The sequence below is a fragment of the Malus domestica genome, chromosome 05, assembly GCF_042453785.1.
Source record: "Malus domestica chromosome 05, GDT2T_hap1".
Lineage (NCBI taxonomy): Eukaryota > Viridiplantae > Streptophyta > Magnoliopsida > Rosales > Rosaceae > Malus > Malus domestica.
In genome coordinates, this window is record NC_091665.1 from 27,555,507 (window position 1) to 27,577,622 (window position 22,116).

Here is a 22,116-nt window from a genome sequence, read left to right on the forward strand (position 1 = left end):
TTATTTAGTTACGCTTTCCTAAACCAGGATTAATAATTTAATCAAGTAACAAATTGCAAGTTGCAAACTTGTTTTTTATAGCCAACGTGGAAGTAATACAATACAAACTTTGCTTTATCTTCTTCTTCTGTCTTTTCTTTGATCAAGCTAAGAGTTGGCGGAGAAGATAGTGAGCAATCTGACAAATTATATTTACAACACTTGTGTTTTGTACTGAGTTTCGCTTTTGTAAGAGATGTGATTAATAATGCAATCGAATGCATGTCAATAATGTGATCGGATGTATGCATAACCTTTAGCATTATTAAACTTAGCAACTTTGGAAATTTGTATTTGGGATCTTTTACCAACTGGTTGTGGTCTACAAGGAGCGACATTCAAACTTATATACAAAGGTACAAACACATTGCCTTGACTAAATGAGATAACACGCATTTGCTGCTCTTTATTTGTTTATTATTTTAGTTGTTGTTTCACACCAATAAATAATTCAGACAGCTCATTGTCAGTAAAAGTTCACAACTAACTCTACACTGGCGAATAACGAACTCGTGCAAAAGATGAAGATTGGATCAAAGAAAAAGAAAAAAAACAGGAAACCACAAAACTGCTTATGTCTGTTTTCTTCTTAATAATGGCTGAAATGTCTATACAGTTAGTAGCCAAGATTGAATCTAAAATCCCAGATCTTCAAAGAACAAAACTAGTGGACTAACATACGGGGACAGGTTTTGTAAATGCCCCGTTTATGTAAGAGAAAGTGGTTAATAATATGATCGAAATTAATGTATGTCGATAATGTGGTCGGATGCACGTCAATGTGTGGTTGGACCTATGTAGAACTCATTTGGTGGATGGAAAGTGCGGGAAGAGGGAGGAAAATACATTCTCAGAATTCAAATTTTACTGTGAAAAAATACTACCATCCATCCACAAATAATTACTCAAAATATTGGCTAAGGGAAACAAACCATTAATTAATTGTACTTCTTTCTGAATACTGAAATCCATATACAAAAATATTTTACAACCATCAACGGGTGGTTCGGCCTAAACGTCAATTATTAATCGCTTTCTGACAAAAATAAATAAGAGGAAAAGAAAAAGATTGAACATATTTTGTGAAAAAGATTGAACATATGATGTAAAAGCCTGTGCTGGACGAGCGGATGAATGTCAAAACATGTGCTCATCTTGTATCTGAGAAAATGCCTTTGAGCAGTGAAAACCGCAAGATTATACTTTGGACTCACCAATCACGTCGTCTTTCAATGGACTCTCTGATATTCCCTCCTTCAGCGGTTTCAGATCCTCTTCTGACAAATGACTCGGGAGGACCTTGGATTGCTTCTCAGCCTCCACGGCCCAGCTGTATACAATCATGCCAAGAACAGCTAGAGCCATGCCAAGCAAGTTTTTGAATGTGAGCTGGGAATCGAAGAGTAGCCACCCCAATGTCAGGACACATACTGTTTTCATGTGGCCCAAAACCTGGAAAGAGACAGCTGAGAAGCGGCCGATGCAGAGGTACTGGCTGATGTTGCAAAACACTGCTAGGGAGCATGAGAGTAGGATGAAAAACTGCATATAATGGGATCACACATAGCACAGCAGCTTCATTAGAAATTGTTCCTCGTAAACTCAGAAGCAGATTAAGATCCAATTAGAAGAAGAAGCACTTACAAATGCACCGGTAGACAACTTGTAATCAGTGAGAAGTTTTCCGGTAAGAAAGTAATCAACGAATGGACCAAGAATGAGAAGGGACAGAGCTTGAATGGGAGCTGTCTTGCTGAGCAATTCAAAAGAGCCTATCGAGTATTTCTTTTGTAAGGAACCTATTGACTGTTGCTCAATCAACAAGAATGTCAGATCAACAATTCGACGTTCTTATGCCTAAACTCAGATTCATGGTATAACTTAAAAAAAAAAAAAAAAAAAAGGTCGTACCCAGTGCACAAGGCTCCCGCTTTACGCAGGGTCTGGGAGAGGTGAATGTCGGCTAGCCTTACCCCCATTTATGGAGAGGCTGCTCCCAAGTCTCGAACCTGAGACCTACCGCTCATGGGCGAAGGCACATGCCATGGTATAACTTTAAAAAGAAAAAAAAAAAGAAAAAAAGAGAAAATGAGAGAAATACTCACAATTTGTTGTAGGGATGTACACAAGATAGCCACACAGGCACACAGAAAGCCTTTAGCATTGACTTTCACGTCGGTCACAGTACATATACCCACGCCTACAACCACTACTGCCACCGCAATCTTGACTTCCCGTGAAAAATGCTTTCCATGAAGAATCCATTCCATCACACAAACCACCGGAATCATGCTCAACTTCGATATCTACACCATTGTCACAATGGAGAAGATCAGAAATCAGATCACAACTATGCACTAAAGGACAAATGATTAGGCTAATAAAATGATGTTCACCTGATAAAATCCGACAGAGTTAAGCATGAGGCTCAAGTTCATCCCGGTGATTGAGGCATTGGCAACAAGTGAGAACCAAACAAGTTCCCATAGAGGAACATGCTTTGATGCAGAGTAACCGGTGGCATTGGACACCAGACCGACCAAAGCGGTAACAGAGAAATGGAATCCGGTCAAAGTTGTAGCTGCAAAGAAAAATATACAATCATCAATTACCAGAAACCAATCCGCCAATGAATTCAACAATTGCTGTGTGACATAAGCATGCTCTTGCAGACACCTTCAATGAGATCTCCTTATGAATCTAGGTCATAAACAAAGCTGAATCATGCGTAGTAATTTCAAATGAAATGTAGCTAGATCTACGGGGAATGATGACAAGTCAAAAAAGGCTGGCCATAGCTGAAGCTGCCACGAGTGGCAAATAACGGTCCAATCGAACATGGAATATTATATTGGAATCTAACTGAATTATTGGTCCCTTGTGAATTTGAGGCCAGAAAACAATCAATTAACATTTCGAAATTCGGGAAAAAAGCAGTTCATCCTCAGATTCATGGCATCTACAAAAATTCGAGAATCTTCCCACAATTCAGGAAAATAAAAGCAACCCATTATTCAACAAGGAAAACACTAAAAACCCATCAATAAAAAAGAAATTCCCACTTCAGATCTGTAATTAAATTCAAGATTAGGACAGAACCCAGAAGAAAAATAAGATAAAATTGGCAAATTAACACAGTTACAAGAAGGAGATGAACTGACCGAAGCCGAAAGCAAAGCCGTGGGGAGACATGAGCTGCTTGTTGGCCATGATAATGCCCACAGAGCTCACAATATTCATCCCCCAAGCTCCCACATCGGACACAGGAGACTTCTTTTCCTTCTCCATCTCTGCAATTCCGAGCGCGAATCAAAAACACCCAAAAACCTTTTTTCCAAATCCTCTCTTCCCCTACTTTGGATCTTGGTTTTTGAATTGTGATGGGAGGAGAGGTGGACAACAAAAGCAGACAGAGTTGCAGGCTGCAGAAGTCGGTCACCACCTCCCTCGAGAGACCAAGCTAAAGAGCAATGGGGGCTCTATATAAACAGAAAAATAAAAACAACGTATAAGACAAAGGGGATGGCTTTGGGATATATTGGCTGGCTAATTTAATTTTTTTTCCTTTTTTCTTTTTTCTTTTTTCTTTTTTTTCTTTTTTTTTTCTTTTTTCTTTTTTTTCTTCTTTTTTCTTCTTTTTCTTCTTTTTTTCTTTTTTTCTTTTTTTCTTTTGATGTATCTCTCAGCAATCCAGCATGTTAGCCTCATATGGCCTCACATTCAGATCCATTACCATTTTTAATAAATATCAAAATACTTATTTGGGACTCATGGATCAATTTTGAGTATGTGGGTTTTGATGGGATTTACCCTAATTTCGTTTTCCTAACTTGGTTCCAACTTTGGTACCTTTTTTTTCCTAGTCATTAGGAAAATTTCATGATTCGCTCTTTCATCTAGTATTAACTTTTAAATTTTGGATATGTGAAATCACTTGAACTTTCATGTGGATGGGAGCATAAATTACAATGTTTGATAAAGTTAAGAAAGTAAATGCAAAATATAAAGTAAAAATGGGTAGTGAAATTAAAAAATATATATTGAAAATGAAGAGCTAATTAAGTTCAATATTTAATAAGGTTAATGTTATTTTACAATTTTGGGCATAGCAGCCAAAGTGATTGAGATCTATAATATATTTTGCAATATGCATAAATAAAAGCCGTTATAATTTTGGTAAAAAGTAAAACAGAAGACAATAAACATCAATAGACCGCATACAAACTGCAGTTTCGTGCTCATTTATTGTTGTTTACCGATCAACTAATCATTAAGTTCGACCTTTGATTGAAAATTCTAACGGATCTGCTTGTATTTATATTCCTATTTTTATATTTTCATTGAAAATCATTTATGGTATTTTTCCTCTCTCTTTTCATTTTCTTTGTACAATTGTAGCCGTGAAACGATGTAGTCATCGTGATAGTGTTTGTCTTTTGGAGCATGCACATAGCAACCACAAAGTTTTGGATTCAATTATCACCTTCGATATATGATTGAAACTAAAAGCCATGGAAGATGTCAAATTACGTTAGGATCGAGTTTAGCTAGTACGACATTATAGGTTTAGCCAATGCGGTAATATGGCTCTCGAATGTCTGCAGAGAGCGGCAACATGAATTTATCCTTTATTTTTTTTTGTTTAATAATTTACAGGAATTGTCTTGGAGTTTAATTTTGATTTCTCTTTAAAAGAGTTTACTGGTGTGATTGCTCTCTATAAGAGAGTTGCTTGATTTTAATTTTCATTTTGGTGTGCAACCTGTTTTGGATCTACGTGTAAAAGGTGAAGTTGTGTGATTTGCTAGATTTACTTCACTGGGTGTTCTGAGATCGTGGTAGTGATTAGATGATACGACTTGACCTATGGGCATCGTACTCCGTCTGACATGAGGTTTAACAGTTTTATGTTCGGTGTAATCTTGCAGTTCTTGATGAGCTCGAACGAGTGCTTGAAATCGACTTATTGTTTTACGATTAGTAATGCTTTACTCCAAAAATTTTGAATTTAGTTTGCAAGAATAATTTAAGAAATGAACTCCTCATAATATATATTTGTAATACTTTCTTTTTAATGAATGAAATATCGTATTATTTTCAAAAAATCTAAGCAAATGTGAAGTGTCAAAAGTGACTATAGCATTAAACAGCGTTGACACTCCAGATTTGCACTTTACGTGTACAAGCTTTGCAAGCTGATCACGCGTTTAATGAATTGGATGCAAATGCAAAATGCATGAACATATGGTGTCAAAAATTAAATTTAAATATGAGAATTGAGAAATCTGGAAGCAACCCATGAAACCTACAGATCCCCAAAAGTGTTGAATTTTGATTCTTTCTTTTACTTTGACCCGGCAGATAAGGAAATAATTTTGACTCTTCAATGAACAAGGAGAGTTCCTCTCAGGACCCCATGAAGCTGTTTTACAGAACTTTATATTTATTATCGAAATTAATTATATTGTAAGTCATTATGTAAAGATTATATTTATAAAATAAGTAATTAAATATAAGATTGTTTGGTTATGGAACTATATAAAAATAAATTGACGAATTCAATAAATGAATCATAAATTATCTATATATTTGTTACAATTTATTGATTAAGTGATATTTACAGAGTAATTTAAAATATGAATAGTTTGAATCATCCAAATGAAGAGGAATGTATTTAACTCAACACAAATATAATACATCATCGTCATCTATGTGAGTCTAACATGAGACTTCTCATTTACAAATGAAGAGGAATATCATTCAACGTAGTTTTAGTCGGTTCATCGTTATATTTAAAATCAAGAGTTGAGATTAAAACATTAAAAACACATTCATTTAATCTACCTATGATATCAAATCTAACTACGATGGACCATATATTATTGGACACTAGGAGACCAAAACAACATTTATGTGATATTATGTATGAATACTCATTTAATAAAATGAGTAAATTGACAAGATTATGTGATAGTACGACGGATCGCCACACCAAATAACACTTATTTTCCGCACTTTTAAAGATAATAGAATTAAAAAAATGTCGAATTCTGATTTAGAAAAGATAATTTAATTACTTTAGATCCACTAACATTTAAATTCTCAAATGTAAAGAAAAAAAAAAGGAAAAAACGTATAGTTTCCAGCCAAAGAATTAAGAAAAAAACAAAGAAACTTACGTTGTTCCTCTGTATTTTCCTCAAACATACACAAGTTGTTTAGACTGAAGCCAAAACGCGAGCAAAAGGAAGTTTGAGCAGGCTAGCAACTTTAGCGACATCACCAACCTACATGACAAATTCATATTAAATTAATAAATGGAATCAATTTAAGAGCATCATAATAATAACACGAATATACTTTCTAGGATGCGTCTTCTTTTTCTTGTTATTTGATTTTTATGTTCGATTTCTTTCTATAAATAATTTTAAAAAAGAAAAACTAATGAAATGAGTTTGAAAACTTTGAGTTTTAACGATAAAGACAACATAAAGGGTAAAGTGAATAGTATCATGTTCGACTTTTTAGTGTAAAAATGTGGTTTTTCGTTAAAGTAAATAGTACTGCGAGTTTTTCGTTAAAACTCCTTTTAAAAAATGAATAAAATTTCTTGTCGATGCAGCATGCTAAAACCCTCAAGCAAAATATTGTACAATCGGTTTTCATCCAATTAGAGTTTTGGTCATTTAATTACAAGTTTATTAGTGATTGTAAACTTTTCAAAATGTCACGCAATAATAGTCGTTTTAGATAATCGTGATTAAAACTTTTTTATATTTTGGACAAAAAATTTAATGGTGCTACCCAAAAGCACGAATGATTCACAAACCAATTCTTAAGAATTTTTAATTCAGATCACAAACCTTCAATTGGACCAAGGTACAGGGACCAATAATCGAATTAAGAAAACTTAAATGAATATATGAATTAAGGAAACTTACATGAATATATGAATTCTCACACCCGTGCTTGTGCCTTCGTTTTTGCGTGGCAGACTTGTGACTCTGGAGAAAACGTTCAAGTTCGCCCGATTTGCTTGAGCAAGGAGAGGGTTTTCTAGTATGCATCGGTGTATAATATGACCTGAATCGTTGGCCACAAATTCAAATCCCTAATCGGAGTCCTGTTCAAAATTCGCCGAATGTTGCGGCACGGCAGATTATGCTTCCTTTCATCAAAATTCCACGTTTCCTTGCACTTTACGTAGCTACCAAGAATACAAAGAGCTTGACGCACACAACATGAATAACGGCAAAACAATTCTTCAACAGATTCTCCAGGAACCAGGCAGTGAACCTATAATACATACAAATACGATACATATACAATCAATAGTGGTACTTGCCGTGCGAATAATGATTTGAATGTTGGTAATCAACTTCAGGAACATAAGCATCTGATCCAAAGAGCCCAACAGGGTCCTTCCCTCGGGCTCACGATGGAATTCGTTGTCCTTTATGTAGGCCTCAATTTCTGCAATGACCGAGTTCAGATTTGAATCTCGTCATTCTTCTAGTGCCTTCAGAAAGTTGTCTGAGATGGTATTCAGCATCTTCCTGAATTGGGATTTGTATTTTTTTGACAAGAGAGTGCCCTGCCGTATGTTATAAGCATTGAGCCATTTAGCTTAAAGATTTTTGTCCTCTTGCTTTTCTACAAAGAATATTAAACTTATGTAACAACTTACATATAGGAATGCTTTAAGAGCAACAGCATTGTATCTGTTGGCAGAGAGAGCGTTTAAAAACCTCGCCAGCCATGCCCAACATTCTTTCAGGCCATGCGCATTTTGGACCCTAGAAATTTCCGTCTGCAAAAGCATTCCGAGTTAGATGCTAATGCAAATAAGCAGCAGCAACACTTGATCATAGTGACCATAACTAAAGATGGCAAAATAACATTAAAAATCCAAGCAGTAAGATCGTAGAGTCAAACCTGAACCAGTGCCCCATACAGTTTCATATAGGTTCTAATCGTGTCAAATAATTGTCAACATTTTCGATCTTTCCTTCGTCTTCTTTGAATCCAATAGCTTTATAATAAGGCTCTTGTGATTGAAATGCCGACTGCAGTAAAAGATATGTCAAGAGACATTTCCAGAAAATCAAATTCCACCTTGATACAGAAAATGTCAAACAGATATGGAATCCTATGGGTGGCACAGTCGGTTTGGTCGACCTGTTTTCAGTTCGGACAGCCCGGTCCGCCCCAGTTCGGTTCCTAGTCCAGCAGTTCGGTTTGACCTAGTCTGACTAAATTTGGTTCGGTTTAGGGGTTTAGCGGTTAGGGGTTTAGAGTTTAGGATAATTTTAAAGTTTTTCATTCAAACAGAGTGTAATCTGCGATATGTGAAATCCCGTTCCTGGATTTCACCGTTATAATCTACGTATTCGTATTATTGGGATTTTATATTATTTTTTGAGAATTTATTTTAATTTGATTGAATTTAGATTTTTTATTAAACTAGTTACGAAACGTGAAGTGTGAAAATTATTTATTTAAAATTCGTAGGCATTTCGAGGTCACAATTTATATCTTTGCATATAGCTCGATCTCACGAACGCGTAGGTGTAAACCGTTCGTGAAACGAATCTATAACAAAGAAATTAGAGAGCGAACAAAAAAAACCAGGGACTGGATGCTGCCAAGTGGCAGCGGGAGAGAAAAGAAGATGAGGTTGTGGGAGAGAAAAGGAGGGGAGGAGTGACCAATGGAAGGGGTAGAAATGAGGGGAGATGAGAGACTCGAAATGGCTTATTTTTGACCCGGCCATATCTCCTTCATCCGACTTCCGTTTTGGGTGATCTTGATGTCCATGGAAAGCTCTTGACGAGTCCTACATCTATGTAGTGTTAGATTTCTATTTTTATTTTCCATTTTTCAAGGCTGAAGCCACAAAGTGCCGAGGGTTTTTCGGCGAGTTTTCTCACTTTACAGTGATTCCGACAATGATTACCGTCTATCACAATCACCAATAGACTCCCCTCAACCCCTAGAGCAAGGCCCAAGCATTGGATGTGGCGTCAGAGTTCGTTTTGACGATGAATCGAGGAACACCCATTTCTAAGGTTTCCGGTGGGTTTGGACTAAATTGAGACACTTCCCCGCCGAATTGTACTTGGCCATAGGTATGAAAATTGTTCCCCTCACTGAGATATAATTGCCTGTAAAATTTGGTAATTTTTGGAAATTGTTGAATTTTCTGGCGAGTCGGGACGGTCGACCTCCACGGGTGGCGGCGCTTTGGCCAGTGGGGCGACGATGCCTTTCTAAGTTCAATTAGATGTCCTGAATTTGTATTTGATCTTCGTATGACGTGGTTTGATCGTTTGAACCTAATTTCATTATACTTGATCAAAATATGAATCAACGATCCGACCATCGGATCGTGATGAAATTTTAGTATGTTGTTCTAGAGACATAATTTGGATTTTAGAAGATTACAGATCTAAAATTTGATTTGCAGATCTTCCGGATCAAATTACGTAGGGATGTGGACTCCACCGTTAATCAGAAGTTGACTTTTGGTCAATAGGTATTGAACCATTTAAATTACTAAAATTAGTATTACTAGAGACTCAGTGAGGCTTTGCGGACTTGTCTTGGTGAGTGACCTTAATATATGTGATATGGTTATTACCCTGTTTTCTTATATTAGTATCCTTTGTGGATATGACATGGTTTTATGAATGTGTTTTCTATTAAAGTGTGATTTTTATAATTGGCCATTGATCTATATTTATCAAATGTGATTTGATTTGTAGATTGGAAATATTTATGAAAAGTGATTTGAAGTGCATATTGAAATGCTTGTTAAACTAAGGGCTAGTAGGGGATCGTTACCCTAGTGTCACGGCGTTAGGTGACACCGAGTACATGGATGATCCTGCTTGGTTAATCCGCTTTAGGGGACCATACTATTTATGGATCGCGCTTGGTTAATCCGTATTGGGCGATCCTTATGGCCATTTATACTTAGGGGTGATCATGCTTGGTTAATCCGCGTTGGGTGATCACTGCCTAACAATTTTGTAGGTGTGACTCTGCTTGGTTAATCCGCGTTGGGGGTCACTACCTACCTGATTATCTTGACCCTGCTTGGTTGATCTGCATTGGGGGTCACTAGTGGTCCTGCTTGTTTAATCCGCATTGGGGGACCATACTATATATGGATCGTGCTTGGTTAATCCGTATTGGGCGATCCTTATAGCCATGTATGCTTATGAGTGATCATGTTTAGTTAATCCGCATTGGGTGATCACTTCCTAACAGCTGTATGAGTGACTCTGCTTGGTTAATCTGCATTGGAGGGTCACTGCCTACTTGGTTATTTTCTCAGGGATGGCTCTGCTTGGTTAATCCGCTTTGGGGGGCCACTTCCTATTTGGTTACTTATGTAGGCTTCGGCCGAACTGCATCCCTCTAGCCCTAGTTTTTAATGTACATATGAATGATCGATTTTGAGAATCTTGTGGTTTGAATTAGAAAAGTCGTTGGATGTTTGGGTGACTCATTCGGAGTTTTCAATGACTTGATTATGATTTCATAAAGCATGATTCTATACGTGATGTTTATAGATTGTGATTGATGGTCTATTTTTATTGAATATTACATACTTGTATTATTGTCACTCACCCGAACTTCGCAGCTTATCTAAGTTCTGATTTGCCCAGTGCACCATTCCATGATGTAGGCACTGATTTTACATGTGACGGGTCTGGGTAGATTATGAGAAACCAATTGATATTTTGGTTCCGTTGAGTGGTCCGGAACTCGATGTGGTTGGATTCCGTTAAGTGGTCCGGAATCCTTACTCTTGCACATTTCCAAAAGGTTAGTCTAGAACCCTAGATTCAAGTGAATGAGAATTATCCACATTAGACCTTGTGAATATAAATTAGATTTGCCTTGTTACTCATAATCCAAGTAGGGAATTATATAGAGTTCTTTAATTAAACTCGTGAAATGATATGTTATCGTATTGATTGATTAACGTAGTTAAATGCTATGATCATGCATCCTTGATTCATGAATGGATTAATTGACGGGATTGTGGAATGACGTTGGATATGATTGTTATTATTATGATTATTTTAGTTGATTAATGTGGTTTGTGAATAATATTGTGCTTCGTTGGTTATAGGATATGTTTTATGTTGTGGATGGAGGTATCATGTTGAAAACGTAGTGATTTATATGATGGATGGAATGGAAACTTTGAATGTCATGTGGGTTGTTAAGTAGCCTTGAACCTAGTAAATTCATGTTGTTAAGTTCTAATAATTGATTGAGGAATGCTATGCTTTTCGATTTGAACATACTGTGATAAACGTCGAAGTGTAATGAATGGTGAACTACGAATGGCTTGATCCTTATTGAGGGTACGTAGGCAGTCTAACGAGAATGTTAAATGCAGCCATGAAGTGTACAAAAAAATAACTACTCAATTTGAGGCTTGAGCGTGCTTGGTACATATTCTGGAGGCGGGTATGTTAGATATACAGATACTTAGTGACGTCACGTGTCGATCCTGAACGTATGTCAAGATTGGAGCGTGACACGATATACATGAAAATTTGAATTGAACCGCCAATTCGAGAAATCAGAATCGTCTAAGACTGGGGGGAAGGGGTTTACAAAGTCGGCGCTTCGTCTTCGTCCTTCGCACACTTCAAGACAGTGTCGTTCGGGTGCAAACGCCTAACATCCAACACCGATCTCCCTGACCAAGACCCCTTCGATTCCCATTTTTCCAATTTTTTCAATTTCATAAAACAACTCACTGTTTCATACAAATATCATACAACCTTCTCTCTTTTTTTTTTTCTTTCAGTTCCTTATATATCAATAAAGGACTTCCTTTAACAGGGGATGACCATTCCCGTTTCTATATGTAGAAATGATATACCAATGAGATCAAAATATGGATACACGAGCGGAGGGAACCAGAACCGGGATTAGCCGTCCTTATTGGGCGCAGGACTTCCTCTTATCACGACTAAACGGAAAAGAGATATCTGATTGGAGAGTCAATGTGGGACCTTAAAGCAGGTGAGAAACCGATAGACACTTTACTATTGATTTTTTGCTTACTTAGTACACTCAAAAGGACATTTTAGCTAGATGTTACCTCGTTTACTCCGGATAAATTCAAATCACCATTTACCAGGTGGGCACAAAGAATTCTAGCCACATAAACGATTGGAAAGCGAAGTCCTGCTCAACAGGTGAACTACTGAGCTGCACGATATTGACGCATTTGGGGCCAAAGTAAGAAATGAGATAAGTTCATTAATTGACGTGACATATATACACATCACTTGCCATAAACACGCAATCAATTATCAACTTCATTTTTCTTTCATTTAACAATGAGTCACATGAAATCCCAAAATAACAAGGAAAGCTACCTGTCATATGCCACACAACGCGTTGCATGTCTCCCATCAGAATGCTTTAGGTTGTTACTAACAAATTCTAGCAATGTAGGAATCAGAAAAGGTAAACATAACATAGACAAAGCATTAACGTATGGTGCTGATTACATCCTCACGCCGATCCAATTGTGCAAGAGGAATGAAACCAAACCATCATACGCGTAACGTGAAACAACCTTAAGCATATGCCAACCACGACTTTATGAAGAATTACAGGAAGGCGTCCTTCTCGAGCAACTTTAGTACGTCGTTTTGGTTGTTCAGCTTGGCAACGTCGATCGGAGTCTTGCCATCCATGTTCTGGAGAGTGCTGCAGATTCCAAAAACAAAAAAGTATTGAGTAACCTAAGAGTGGGGCAAAATATAATTCATATAGAAAACTTAAAATGTTAACAAAGGGCTTACACAGCTGCGCCATTCTCAAGTAGAAGTGCCACGCATTCCTTCCTGCCATAACCGGCTGCATAATGAAGTGCGGTGTTTTTGTTCTTATCAAGAGCATCGACTCTTGCTCCAGCCTCGAGTAGAACTTGAGCACACTTCACCTGAAATAATAAACATATAAATACCACTGTATATTAAGGTAGAAAACCAAGGTACTCTATCCCCCAACCCCTTTTTTCTTCATGAGCATTTAGTTTTAGCAGTAGCTTGTGCTTGTATCTGAACTGCATGATTGACCCATATGCGCAAATGCTCCATTACCCGACGATAACAAGTATCGTCACGCAGAAACAAGTAAAAAGAGAGGGACTCCGAAAGATCTCATACCTCACCATATCCGCATGCAAAATGTAATGCTGTCCTCCCTTCTGAATCTTCCTCATCCTTGTCAGCACCAGAGGCTAGGGCAGCTTTCAAACCCTATTTGACAGATTGAAAACTTAAGCACTTGCACATCTGCTAACTTGGACTAGACATGTCGAATATATACAAATCAAAGTTTAGCAAACAGGTATATTCCCTGACACCATATGCTACGAAATCAGAACTCATGCAAGCTAACTAATAGGCCTAATTAGCATGAAAAGCCTGGGATGAAAACCAATGAGTTTGAAAACAGAAATAAGTTTAAAAAAAAAAAATAGATAAACATATTAAAAAGGGTGGTGCTATCCGGGTAAGTTCTGAAATTTTTCAAATACCATAATCATTCTTCAATTGCAAAATTTCTTATTAACAGCAAGATCCAACTAAATGGCACATGAAAGGGGTTAAGAGCAGACAATGGTGTATTCTACCTCCACATCACCAACACTAGCAGTTTGATGAACAATTGATTCATCTTCATTTCCAGCATCTTCAGCTTCTTCTGGTGGTTCAGCAGAAGTAGCTGCATCCCCAACTGCAAGACCCATTGCTTCTCCCAACTTCTGCAAAACATCTTTATCGTTCCAGTATCTGCAAAGCAGAATTTCCTTCTTTAGCTCACCCAAAGTTTGTACTCAAGTAAACCCAATTCCAATACCATGTGTTAAGAAAGAAAAAGTTAAAGCTCAAGCGTATGGTTCCCAACTTCCATAACATAACAAATCTAGGATTACTAACCTCATCATAGCAGCTGGACCACCAGTTTCTATTTCTTCCAAAATAGGCTTCAAAGAAGGATCTTCTTTGATACGTGACATGCGTTCCTCAAGCTGATCTTTGCTTGATGGATTGGCGAAACTCTCAAGCATGGTATTCATAGATGGATCCTGCAGTAGAAAAATCAATAAGCTTGAAATTTCAATCAACCAAACGACTTCCATTTACAAATCTAAGAATAAATCAAATATAATCACAAATGCAGAAAGACCGGATATACCTGCATCAATGCATTACCGAGGCGCTCGGCCATGGTCATGAACTGAGGATTCTGCATAACCTGTTGCATGGTGGAATAGTATTCTTGGCTATCAAACTGAGGGACACCTTCATCAACTGACACACCTTGAAAAGTTTTCTGAAGTTGTTCTGCCATCTGATTGAATGAAGGATCTTTTGATATCTGTTCAGCTAGTTCCTTTATGCTAGGATCCTGTGCATATGACATATAAGACACTTGTGAGCAAGAACCACAGACTGATTGAACTTCAGAACTCAAGCTCTCAACATTAAAATTTTTAAAGTTATATTAGCACTTGAGTTTTGGATTGGTAGCACAGTTTCACCCATTTCACATCGAGGCATAATGCCCCCATTACTAGAGAATTCAATACATTGTGAAATGGATGGCATAGTGCACATTGCTCGCTGAAATTCAGCGTAAAAAAAGCCTATGCACAGCTATAGATGTCCGAGAGAATTGGATAAATTATACTTTTAATTTTTAATTATAATCGAAATTATTCTTCTGGCGTGCTCAGTCATTCAACTGTTTTCAAACTCAAAATGTAATAGAAGCAATAACATACATTCAGCAAGCCAGTCATGGCTGAGAAATCAAAAGGATTGGGAGGAAATCCACCCTCTGGAAGTTGGAAAGGGGTAGCCCCTGGTTGTCCAGACAGTGAGTCTCCAGACGATGCCTCAGACTTGGAACTTTTGTTCTCTGTTGTTTCAGGTTTGGAGCTTTTGTTCTCTGTTGGAACTGGCTTTTCGCCTGAAAAATGTAAGATGAACGTGAGAGTGGCACACTCAAAAAATTCCAAAAGACATTTCCGTCTTCAGCATTCAGTTCAAATGAAAAAAAAAACAAATAACAAAAGGATATGGGTAATAGTAATCCAACTAGCCAATTATCAAGCTTCACTATAAATCCGATTCCCCGCTCACCTATACCCTTAGTAATTTGGATTTTCAGATTTATATATGAACGTGAGAGTGGCACACTCAACCCAAACAAACTGCTTCACCGCTCACCTATACCCTTGGTGCTATAAATCCGAATAAAAAACCAATATATAAAACTGGCTACTAACCAAAGCATCCTTTGATCAATTTAAGAATCATATAAAATTAAACACCAAAATCTGCAAGAATTTTCAGCAAAACAAAGAATACTTCTGTCCCACCGTCGTACATCCTATTCCAATCCAGCTCCTACATGTATATGTATACATATTATATATATTGTTTTAGATCAATCAACCTCAGCAGATTGACAGAAATCCAGATATGCTTGAATATCCAATCAAATCAACACACAAAAATATAATTCAACAGTTTGACGCAAAACAGCAAGCATACCAGCAGCAGCAGGAGCATCCTTCTGCGTGGAAGCCATGGGAGCAGCTGAATCGACAGAGCAATCAATCACCAATCAGCAAACAATGATTCAAGAAATTCACACAATCGATTGGGGACAGTGCGAAAATGATCGAACCTGATTATCCCGATGCGATGCGGTGGGGATTGAAGCGGGTAAGGTGAGTGAAGCAGGAGGCCCTCCGCAGCACGCAAAGAAGCGAATGCTTCAGAGACTTGACGAAGGGGTAGAGAGAGAGAGAGAGAGAGAGAGAGAGAGAGAGAGATCCTCGCACGCTTCGCTCTGGCTGTTGTGATTTGTGAAAAATGATGAAATCACTGTTTGTATTTATTTTATTATTTTATTATTTTATATATGTATATATGTCGATATATCTATATAATCTCGCTCGCTATCTATTAGTCTTATCTAGGGGTAGCTAGCAGCTCACCACAACGACTCGGTGGGCCATCTCAATCCCCATCCCCTTCCCAATTCCCAAATGAATGGCTCTTTCTTTCCTATTGTTGACCAAATTACTCTTTTGCCTTTTGGGCTTTACAAACATATGGCCCACTCAATTTGCTCTATTTTCTCTTCGCAACTTTTGGACCTGTCAATAGATTGAATTTTTGCCCTATTTTGAGTCGAATTCGATGTCACTAAGACGATATGAATCACGATTTTCAATCCAATTATCTGAATAAGATCAGAACTTGATAATCTGATTATAAATGGATCTAGATGTAAATTAAGACTGATCTAATAATAATCTGATATCACTTAATATAACATTTTATTTGATTTATATATATTTTTTATACATTTATATCTTATTTTATTATTATTCAACGTAAAATTTTCCTTTCAAAATATAATACACAATGAGGTTACTAATGATATTCAATTTATTCTAGGTCTTAAATTAAATATGATAAGAATTCGATCCGATTTGAATTCAATGCTAATCAGATATTGATCAACAAGTTAGATCTATTGATCCGTTAATTTGTTTATAAATGGATCCGAATATGGATCAAGGTTGATCTTATCCGAATCCAACCCGTTTACAGTTTACTTTAGGGACGTCTACATTGGTAACAACATCGTCAAATCATGTCCCAATTTCGTGGGAGTAGGTCTTAATTTCAAATTTCATACAAGATGCTTGTTGAATAAAAAAATGTTGCAGGGATGTGCCTAGCGACATGTGAGAGGCTAGACGGGCGATTGTATAATGTAGAGTATGTCAATCAATATTTCACATTTCAATATGCACAGTGTGATCTTGAATTCAAATCTCATTTACAAACTTTGTTGAATACAATAAAATATTATTGTAAAAATTTGCAGTGTGAGATGTGACAGGATGAACAATTGACTGTGCATTGCATGTCGACCAACATCTCACATCTCACATTGTGCAATTGCAAGAGTCATGCACCCAAGAAAACGATAAGAACATCATAAAACCTAAGTTGGAAGTTTTCTTGTTCACTAGAAAAAGTATAAGCTTTTGTAAGCACGTTGGGAAAATGCCTTACTTTGAAGCTAAAGGGAAGAAATGTATTTTCTAGTAATGATAATTCCTCCCAAATATTTCGCGTGGAATTAAGAATCGTGGACTACGGACCTGAAATTCTTCATCAATCACTGAGTCGCCCTATGATATTGATATTTTGTCTGTTTTCAAAATAACCAAAACAACATCAATAATAATAATAATAATATTAAATAAATAAATTATTTAATTAATTATACAATTAAGGCAGGCCAGGAGAACCCAAAGTCCGGCCCATATCGTATTGTCATGAGTCCACGAACTTTGTCATCTGACAGAGTCTCCCTGTTTCATGCGCCAAGCCGGCAAAATCCCTTGACCAGGTAACAGCAGAATTACGAACATCCAGAATAAAAAAAGACACAAGCTTTCCCCTCTGATAATATTGCCAACAATTTATTTCAATGAATCGGAGGATATTGAGTCCGAATCCGATCCTGGGTGAGTGAAGGATGTCCCAAGCTCAAGTTTCCTACAGGTAAATTTCCCAAATTCCATTTTTGTTCTCAATCTGAATCAAATGCCATTTAATTTCTTCATCGAATTCAATTCCTTGGACAATGTTTCATGTTAAATTGTTAATCTTCTCACTGAAATAACCCTTTTTTCATTAATTTTTTTAGTGCTTGAAATCATCTGTTTTGATTGTTGAAGATTGAATGTTTGACCTTCATCACTCTAGTAACCTCATTGGGTCAATTGGGGTTTTCCTAAAACTTGATTCTAATCTTCAGAAATTGCATTTGAAGTTTAAGTGCACCTTGTTAGTACAAATTGATGATTGCCTAAATGTGCATGTTGTGCTAATCCTTAATTAGTTTTCTGGGTTCCTGAAACTGAAATGTACAATGATTGATTGTTATGCTGAAATTGGTTGGTTTTATTTTTTGAATCTGTTACAGTTGTGGTTCTTGTGCATACCCTTTGAACTTGTCGTCTTCAAATCGATTGACCTCTGAGTCTGGCATAGGCTCTAACTATCAAAAGTCCATCAAGAAAGGTTTTATTTCATTCCTTACAGTTGATCTTAGTCGGTTCACTCAGGTTGATGAGGTAAACTGTTTTCCAGTTTCTTGGGGTCGTTACCGTTCAAAGACTAAACTCTTATGCCGTAAATGTGGGGTTCATATCGGTTATGGATATGGAGAGTCTTCTGTTCTTTGTGGTTTTGACTCTCCCAACTCATCATCTACTTCATCTTGTAGAAAGTTCAATATAAAAATACGAGCTCTACAACCTTCGGAAGAGTGCTAACATGAAACCTACTTGTAGTTCCAGTACTTATTCTCTTACCACCATCATGGACTTGCCTGATGATTGCCTTGTCTTTATTTTCCAATGCCTTGATTCTGGCTCTGACCGTGAGTCCTTTGGCTTGACTTGTCATCGATGTCTTCGCATTCAAAATCTTAGTCGTCGATCCTTACAATTTCAATGTTCATTCAAACAACTTGACATTTCTTCATTATCACATTCAAATACCAATGTTACCATTAGAACCTTCCATCTTCACCGGCTTCTTACCCGTTTTCAACATTTACACTCATTGTCCCTCTCTGGGTGCACAGAGCTACCTGATTCAGGCTTGTCCCACTTGGTAAATTATGGTTCACATTTGCACACCCTTAACCTGGAGTGTTGTTTAGGTATTACCGATCGTGGGTTGTCTATGGTAGCTGCTGGTTGCCCCTCGTTGCAAGTTATCAGCCTTTACCGTTGCCAAATTACTGATTTGGGGTTAGAAAAGTTGGCTAGCTCTTGCTCAGTTCTAAAGGATGTGAATCTCTTGTACTGCTATTTTATTTCTGATCGTGGGCTAAGAGCTATTTCACAAGGCTGTCATCAACTTCAAGCGGTTAAGATATCACATTGTAAGGGCATAACTGGTGTTGGCTTTAATGGTTGCTCATCAACTTTAGCTTATGTAGAAGCCGAATCATGTAAGCTTGAGCCAGACGGTATTTTGGGCATTGTAAGTGGGGGCGGGATTGAATATTTGAATTTATCTGGTTTAATCTTGCAAAATGGCAGAAATGGTTTGGCAGCGATTGGGAGAGGATTTGCCTCCCGTCTTAAAATTCTTAACCTTCGGCTTTGTAGAACTATTGGCGATGAGTCGATTGTAGCAGTTGCAGAATGTTGTCCACTACTTCAAGAATGGAACTTGGCATTGTGTCATGAGGTCAGAATAGTGGGATGGTCTTCAATCGGGATAAATTGTCACAAGTTGGAGAAGCTTCACGTCAACCGGTGTCGGAATTTATGTGATCGGGGTTTAGAGGCTTTGCGAAATGGATGCAAACAACTATCCGTTTTGTACATGAACGGTTGTCCTAAGATTACTTCAACAGCAATAGAGTTGTTCAAATGTTACAGGAGTGATGTTACCATTAAGAATGAAGAGAAAATGTGTATAGGTCCCATCTGGGAATTGAGATGATAGCGGATGAGAAAACAATTTGACTTATTTGATATGAAATTGTCTATTATTTTCTGAATATTCAACTTGCTTCGTGCAAGAAATGTGAATTTCCAATTGATAATTTGTGAAATTAATTTTGTGATGAATTTTCATATGGATTAGTTGTAAATTAATTATTGTGCTTGCGCTTGCCGAAAGTGACTCAATCACATATGAATCAATTGTTGTGCTCGCTCGCGATGTCAACGTGTTGTCTTTTTGCACCTAATTTTGAATCCCCTTCCCATAGATTTAGATTAGAATTGTTTAGAATATGACTTCATCAAACAAAAAAAAAGGATAATATTGACAGAAAAATAAGTCACATAAAATGTAAATACTCTTAATTCAAATAAATCTAAACTTATTATCAGCAAAAAAAAAAAAAAAAAAAAACATAAAACATAAAAAAGTTTATTTTCTCAATAGCATCTGTGTCAACTTCTGCGGATCATGATGTTGCTCAAAACCCTACTGAAGTTTTTATTGGGAATCTGTGTGTGGATTTGGAGGACTTCTATGGCATAGTAATACCGCTACTAGGGCATTCCGTGCAATGATACTACGCCATGTGGAGAAAAAACATTTGTTTGCTTCGATTCAGATCAATCTTTTCATATCAATTTTTTGAGATATTGTTTGAGAAAACAAGTCTTTTCAGATGATCGACCTCATTTCTGATGTGATAATTCAAGGCTGTCATTAAACAACAAAATTAAGAATATATATTAGTCAGAGATCATAGTTCATGATAAGTTAGTTGTCAACTAAATGCAAGGTTCCTCTTGAAGAAACGCTTTTTAATAGTAAGCGGTTAAGAGCATTCACTCCTACCGTCGAGGTTCTGCGTTTGATTCACCCGTCGTTAGTTATACCACTTGTGTGTGTGTGTGTGTTTTATGTTGTCTGCATTTTAATGGAACAAATTTAAAGTTAAAATGGTCATTGAAATTTGCACAACTCTTCACTTTGATCCCAAAGATTTGAAATCAATACAAGTGGTCCATGAGATTGTCCACCATCAATCATTTTGGTCATTCCGTTAATAGTTGTGTTAAATAAAGATTAAAATGACAAAACTACCCTCAGTTTAATAAATAATAGGCCAAAATTATTTGACAAAAATTGAAGGTATTTTTGTCATTTTATCCTTATTTAATAGAGATTTTTCACGAAATGACCAAAATGATTGATGATAGACAATCTTAGGAACCAATTCTATCGATTTCAAATCTCAGTGATCAAAATGAGAAATACAAATCTTAGAGACTATTTTGGATAAAGAGTAAATTGTATAAATGGTCCCTCAACTTTAATCAAATTAGAGCAATGGTCCCTCAACTAAAAATCCATTACCTTTGGTCCCTCAACTTATCAAAACGTGCAGCTATGGTCCCTCAACTAAAAATCCATTACCATTGGTCCCTGAACTTTAATTCAAGTGGAGAAATGATCCTTTAACTTTAACCCAATTGTAGCAATGGTCATTCCAATATAACTCGTTTTGACAAATTTTTTGACATAATTGACGAAAAGAACCATAATTATACACTTTGATGAGTTAAGGGACCCTAATTATATAAATGGTCATTCCAACATAGCTTGTTTTGACAAAATTTTGACAAAATTGATGAAAATGACTATAGCTACACATTTTGATAAGTTGAGGGACCAATGGTAATAGATTTTTAGTTGAGGGACCATTGCTCCAATTTGATTAAAGTTGAGGGACCATTTGTACAATTTACTCTTGGATAAAAAGCCTAGAAGAAAACTAGGGAAAAGTCCTTACTGTCTTGCAATTGAATATCTTCCAAAATATTGTGTAGACATCCTTTCAATCTATTGTTGTCTACAGTTATGCAACGGGTGTCTTCCTGCTCAAGAAAGAAAAAGATAACAGAAAATTTGTCGCCGTACATAATTCCAATGGGGCATATAGATCGGGCCGTTAGCATTCACTCCTACACCCCTGTCTTGCATTTGATTCCCGATCTGCTAATATCACCGGTATAAAAATGCAAGGAATATTTAAGGGCGCTAAATCATGTTGATTTACCTTCCATAGTTCCAACTGAGCAATCAGAGCAGCTGCTTCAAACTGCAACTTTTGTATGTTGCATTCAAGCGTCTGAACGTACACCTTCTTCCTTTGCTTTGACTTCATAGCCGACCTCCGGTTAGTCATAATCCTACAGATTTTAAAAACTAACGTAAGCAAGTCACCGACGTTGGTTTAGAACAATTTCTAGCATTACGAGTAACAAAAAACATTGATTTAGAACAATTTCTAGCATTACGAGTAACAAAAATCCTCGAAAATATACCTTTTCGCAAGCTTTGGATCCCGTTGGGCGACTTCTTCATTAACTGCAGCCGTCCTTTTTTTGGTGCTGGGGATTGAGATGACATGGTCATCTTTGGAGAAAGTTGAACTTGAACCATACAT

General features: G+C 36.9%; 4 protein-coding genes and 2 long non-coding RNA genes across 6 annotated transcripts; 1 reads left to right on the top strand and 5 right to left on the bottom strand.

Moving 5' to 3' along the window:
• Positions 1-952: 952 nt before the first annotated feature.
• On the bottom strand, positions 953-3,564 carry LOC103409233 (UDP-rhamnose/UDP-galactose transporter 2-like). Its single transcript, XM_008348048.4, has 5 exons — positions 3,201-3,564; positions 2,436-2,620; positions 2,145-2,345; positions 1,684-1,845; positions 953-1,581 (listed from the first exon to the last, which is right to left on the bottom strand). The coding sequence occupies exons 1-5, from the start codon at positions 3,325-3,327 to the stop codon at positions 1,237-1,239; spliced, it is 1,020 nt and encodes a 339-aa protein (XP_008346270.3). The 5' UTR covers positions 3,328-3,564; the 3' UTR covers positions 953-1,236.
• Positions 3,565-5,667: 2,103 nt separating this feature from the next.
• LOC139195733 (uncharacterized) lies at positions 5,668-7,178 on the bottom strand. The gene is made up of 2 exons (XR_011580584.1): positions 6,981-7,178; positions 5,668-6,326 (listed from the first exon to the last, which is right to left on the bottom strand). It is a non-coding gene; the product is annotated as an uncharacterized lncRNA (long non-coding RNA).
• Positions 7,179-11,889: 4,711 nt separating this feature from the next.
• On the bottom strand, positions 11,890-12,303 carry LOC139195734 (uncharacterized). Its single transcript, XR_011580585.1, has 2 exons — positions 12,170-12,303; positions 11,890-12,080 (listed from the first exon to the last, which is right to left on the bottom strand). It is a non-coding gene; the product is annotated as an uncharacterized lncRNA (long non-coding RNA).
• Positions 12,304-12,380: 77 nt separating this feature from the next.
• Positions 12,381-16,046, bottom strand: LOC103419969 (ankyrin repeat domain-containing protein 2B-like). The gene is made up of 9 exons (XM_008358047.4): positions 15,784-16,046; positions 15,648-15,692; positions 14,873-15,060; positions 14,284-14,496; positions 14,025-14,173; positions 13,718-13,877; positions 13,248-13,340; positions 12,882-13,021; positions 12,381-12,786 (listed from the first exon to the last, which is right to left on the bottom strand). The coding sequence occupies exons 2-9, from the start codon at positions 15,682-15,684 to the stop codon at positions 12,687-12,689; spliced, it is 1,080 nt and encodes a 359-aa protein (XP_008356269.1). The 5' UTR covers positions 15,685-15,692; positions 15,784-16,046; the 3' UTR covers positions 12,381-12,686.
• A 1,459-nt stretch (positions 16,047-17,505) lies between these two features.
• On the top strand, positions 17,506-19,774 carry LOC103436049 (F-box/LRR-repeat protein 12). The gene is made up of 2 exons (XM_008374457.4): positions 17,506-17,684; positions 18,109-19,774. Exon 2 carries the CDS (start codon positions 18,462-18,464, stop codon positions 19,644-19,646), a length of 1,185 nt encoding a protein of 394 aa, XP_008372679.4. The 5' UTR covers positions 17,506-17,684; positions 18,109-18,461; the 3' UTR covers positions 19,647-19,774.
• Positions 19,775-21,430: 1,656 nt separating this feature from the next.
• On the bottom strand, positions 21,431-22,116 carry LOC103436050 (probable transcription factor PosF21). The gene is made up of 3 exons (XM_008374458.3): positions 21,995-22,116; positions 21,727-21,859; positions 21,431-21,544 (listed from the first exon to the last, which is right to left on the bottom strand). Exons 1-3 carry the CDS (start codon positions 22,114-22,116, stop codon positions 21,431-21,433), a joined length of 369 nt encoding a protein of 122 aa, XP_008372680.3.

Excerpts from the sequence above, each read along its gene's own strand:
- LOC103409233 (XM_008348048.4), bottom strand. The coding sequence starts at position 3,327 with ATGGAGAAGGAAAAGAAGTCTCCTGTGTCCGATGTGGGAGCTTGGGGG. Across the intron at positions 2,346-2,435 it reads ACTCTGTCGGATTTTATCAG|ATATCGAAGTTGAGCATGAT; the intron begins GTGAACATCATT and ends ACAATGGTGTAG. Across the intron at positions 1,846-2,144 it reads GTACATCCCTACAACAAATT|TCAATAGGTTCCTTACAAAA; the intron begins GTGAGTATTTCT and ends ATTGAGCAACAG.
- LOC103436050 (XM_008374458.3), bottom strand. The coding sequence starts at position 22,116 with ATGTATGGTTCAAGTTCAACTTTCTCCAAAGATGACCATGTCATCTCA. Across the intron at positions 21,860-21,994 it reads GATCCAAAGCTTGCGAAAAG|GATTATGACTAACCGGAGGT; the intron begins GTATATTTTCGA and ends TAAAATCTGTAG. Across the intron at positions 21,545-21,726 it reads CTCAGTTGGAACTATGGAAG|GAAGACACCCGTTGCATAAC; the intron begins GTAAATCAACAT and ends TTTCTTGAGCAG.
- LOC103419969 (XM_008358047.4), bottom strand. The coding sequence starts at position 15,684 with ATGGCTTCCACGCAGAAGGATGCTCCTGCTGCTGCTG. Across the intron at positions 13,878-14,024 it reads GGTCCAGCTGCTATGATGAG|ATACTGGAACGATAAAGATG; the intron begins GTTAGTAATCCT and ends TCTGCTTTGCAG. Across the intron at positions 13,341-13,717 it reads CTAGTGTTGGTGATGTGGAG|GGTTTGAAAGCTGCCCTAGC; the intron begins GTAGAATACACC and ends TCTGTCAAATAG.
- LOC103436049 (XM_008374457.4), top strand. The coding sequence starts at position 18,462 with ATGAAACCTACTTGTAGTTCCAGTACTTATTCTCTTACCACCATCATG.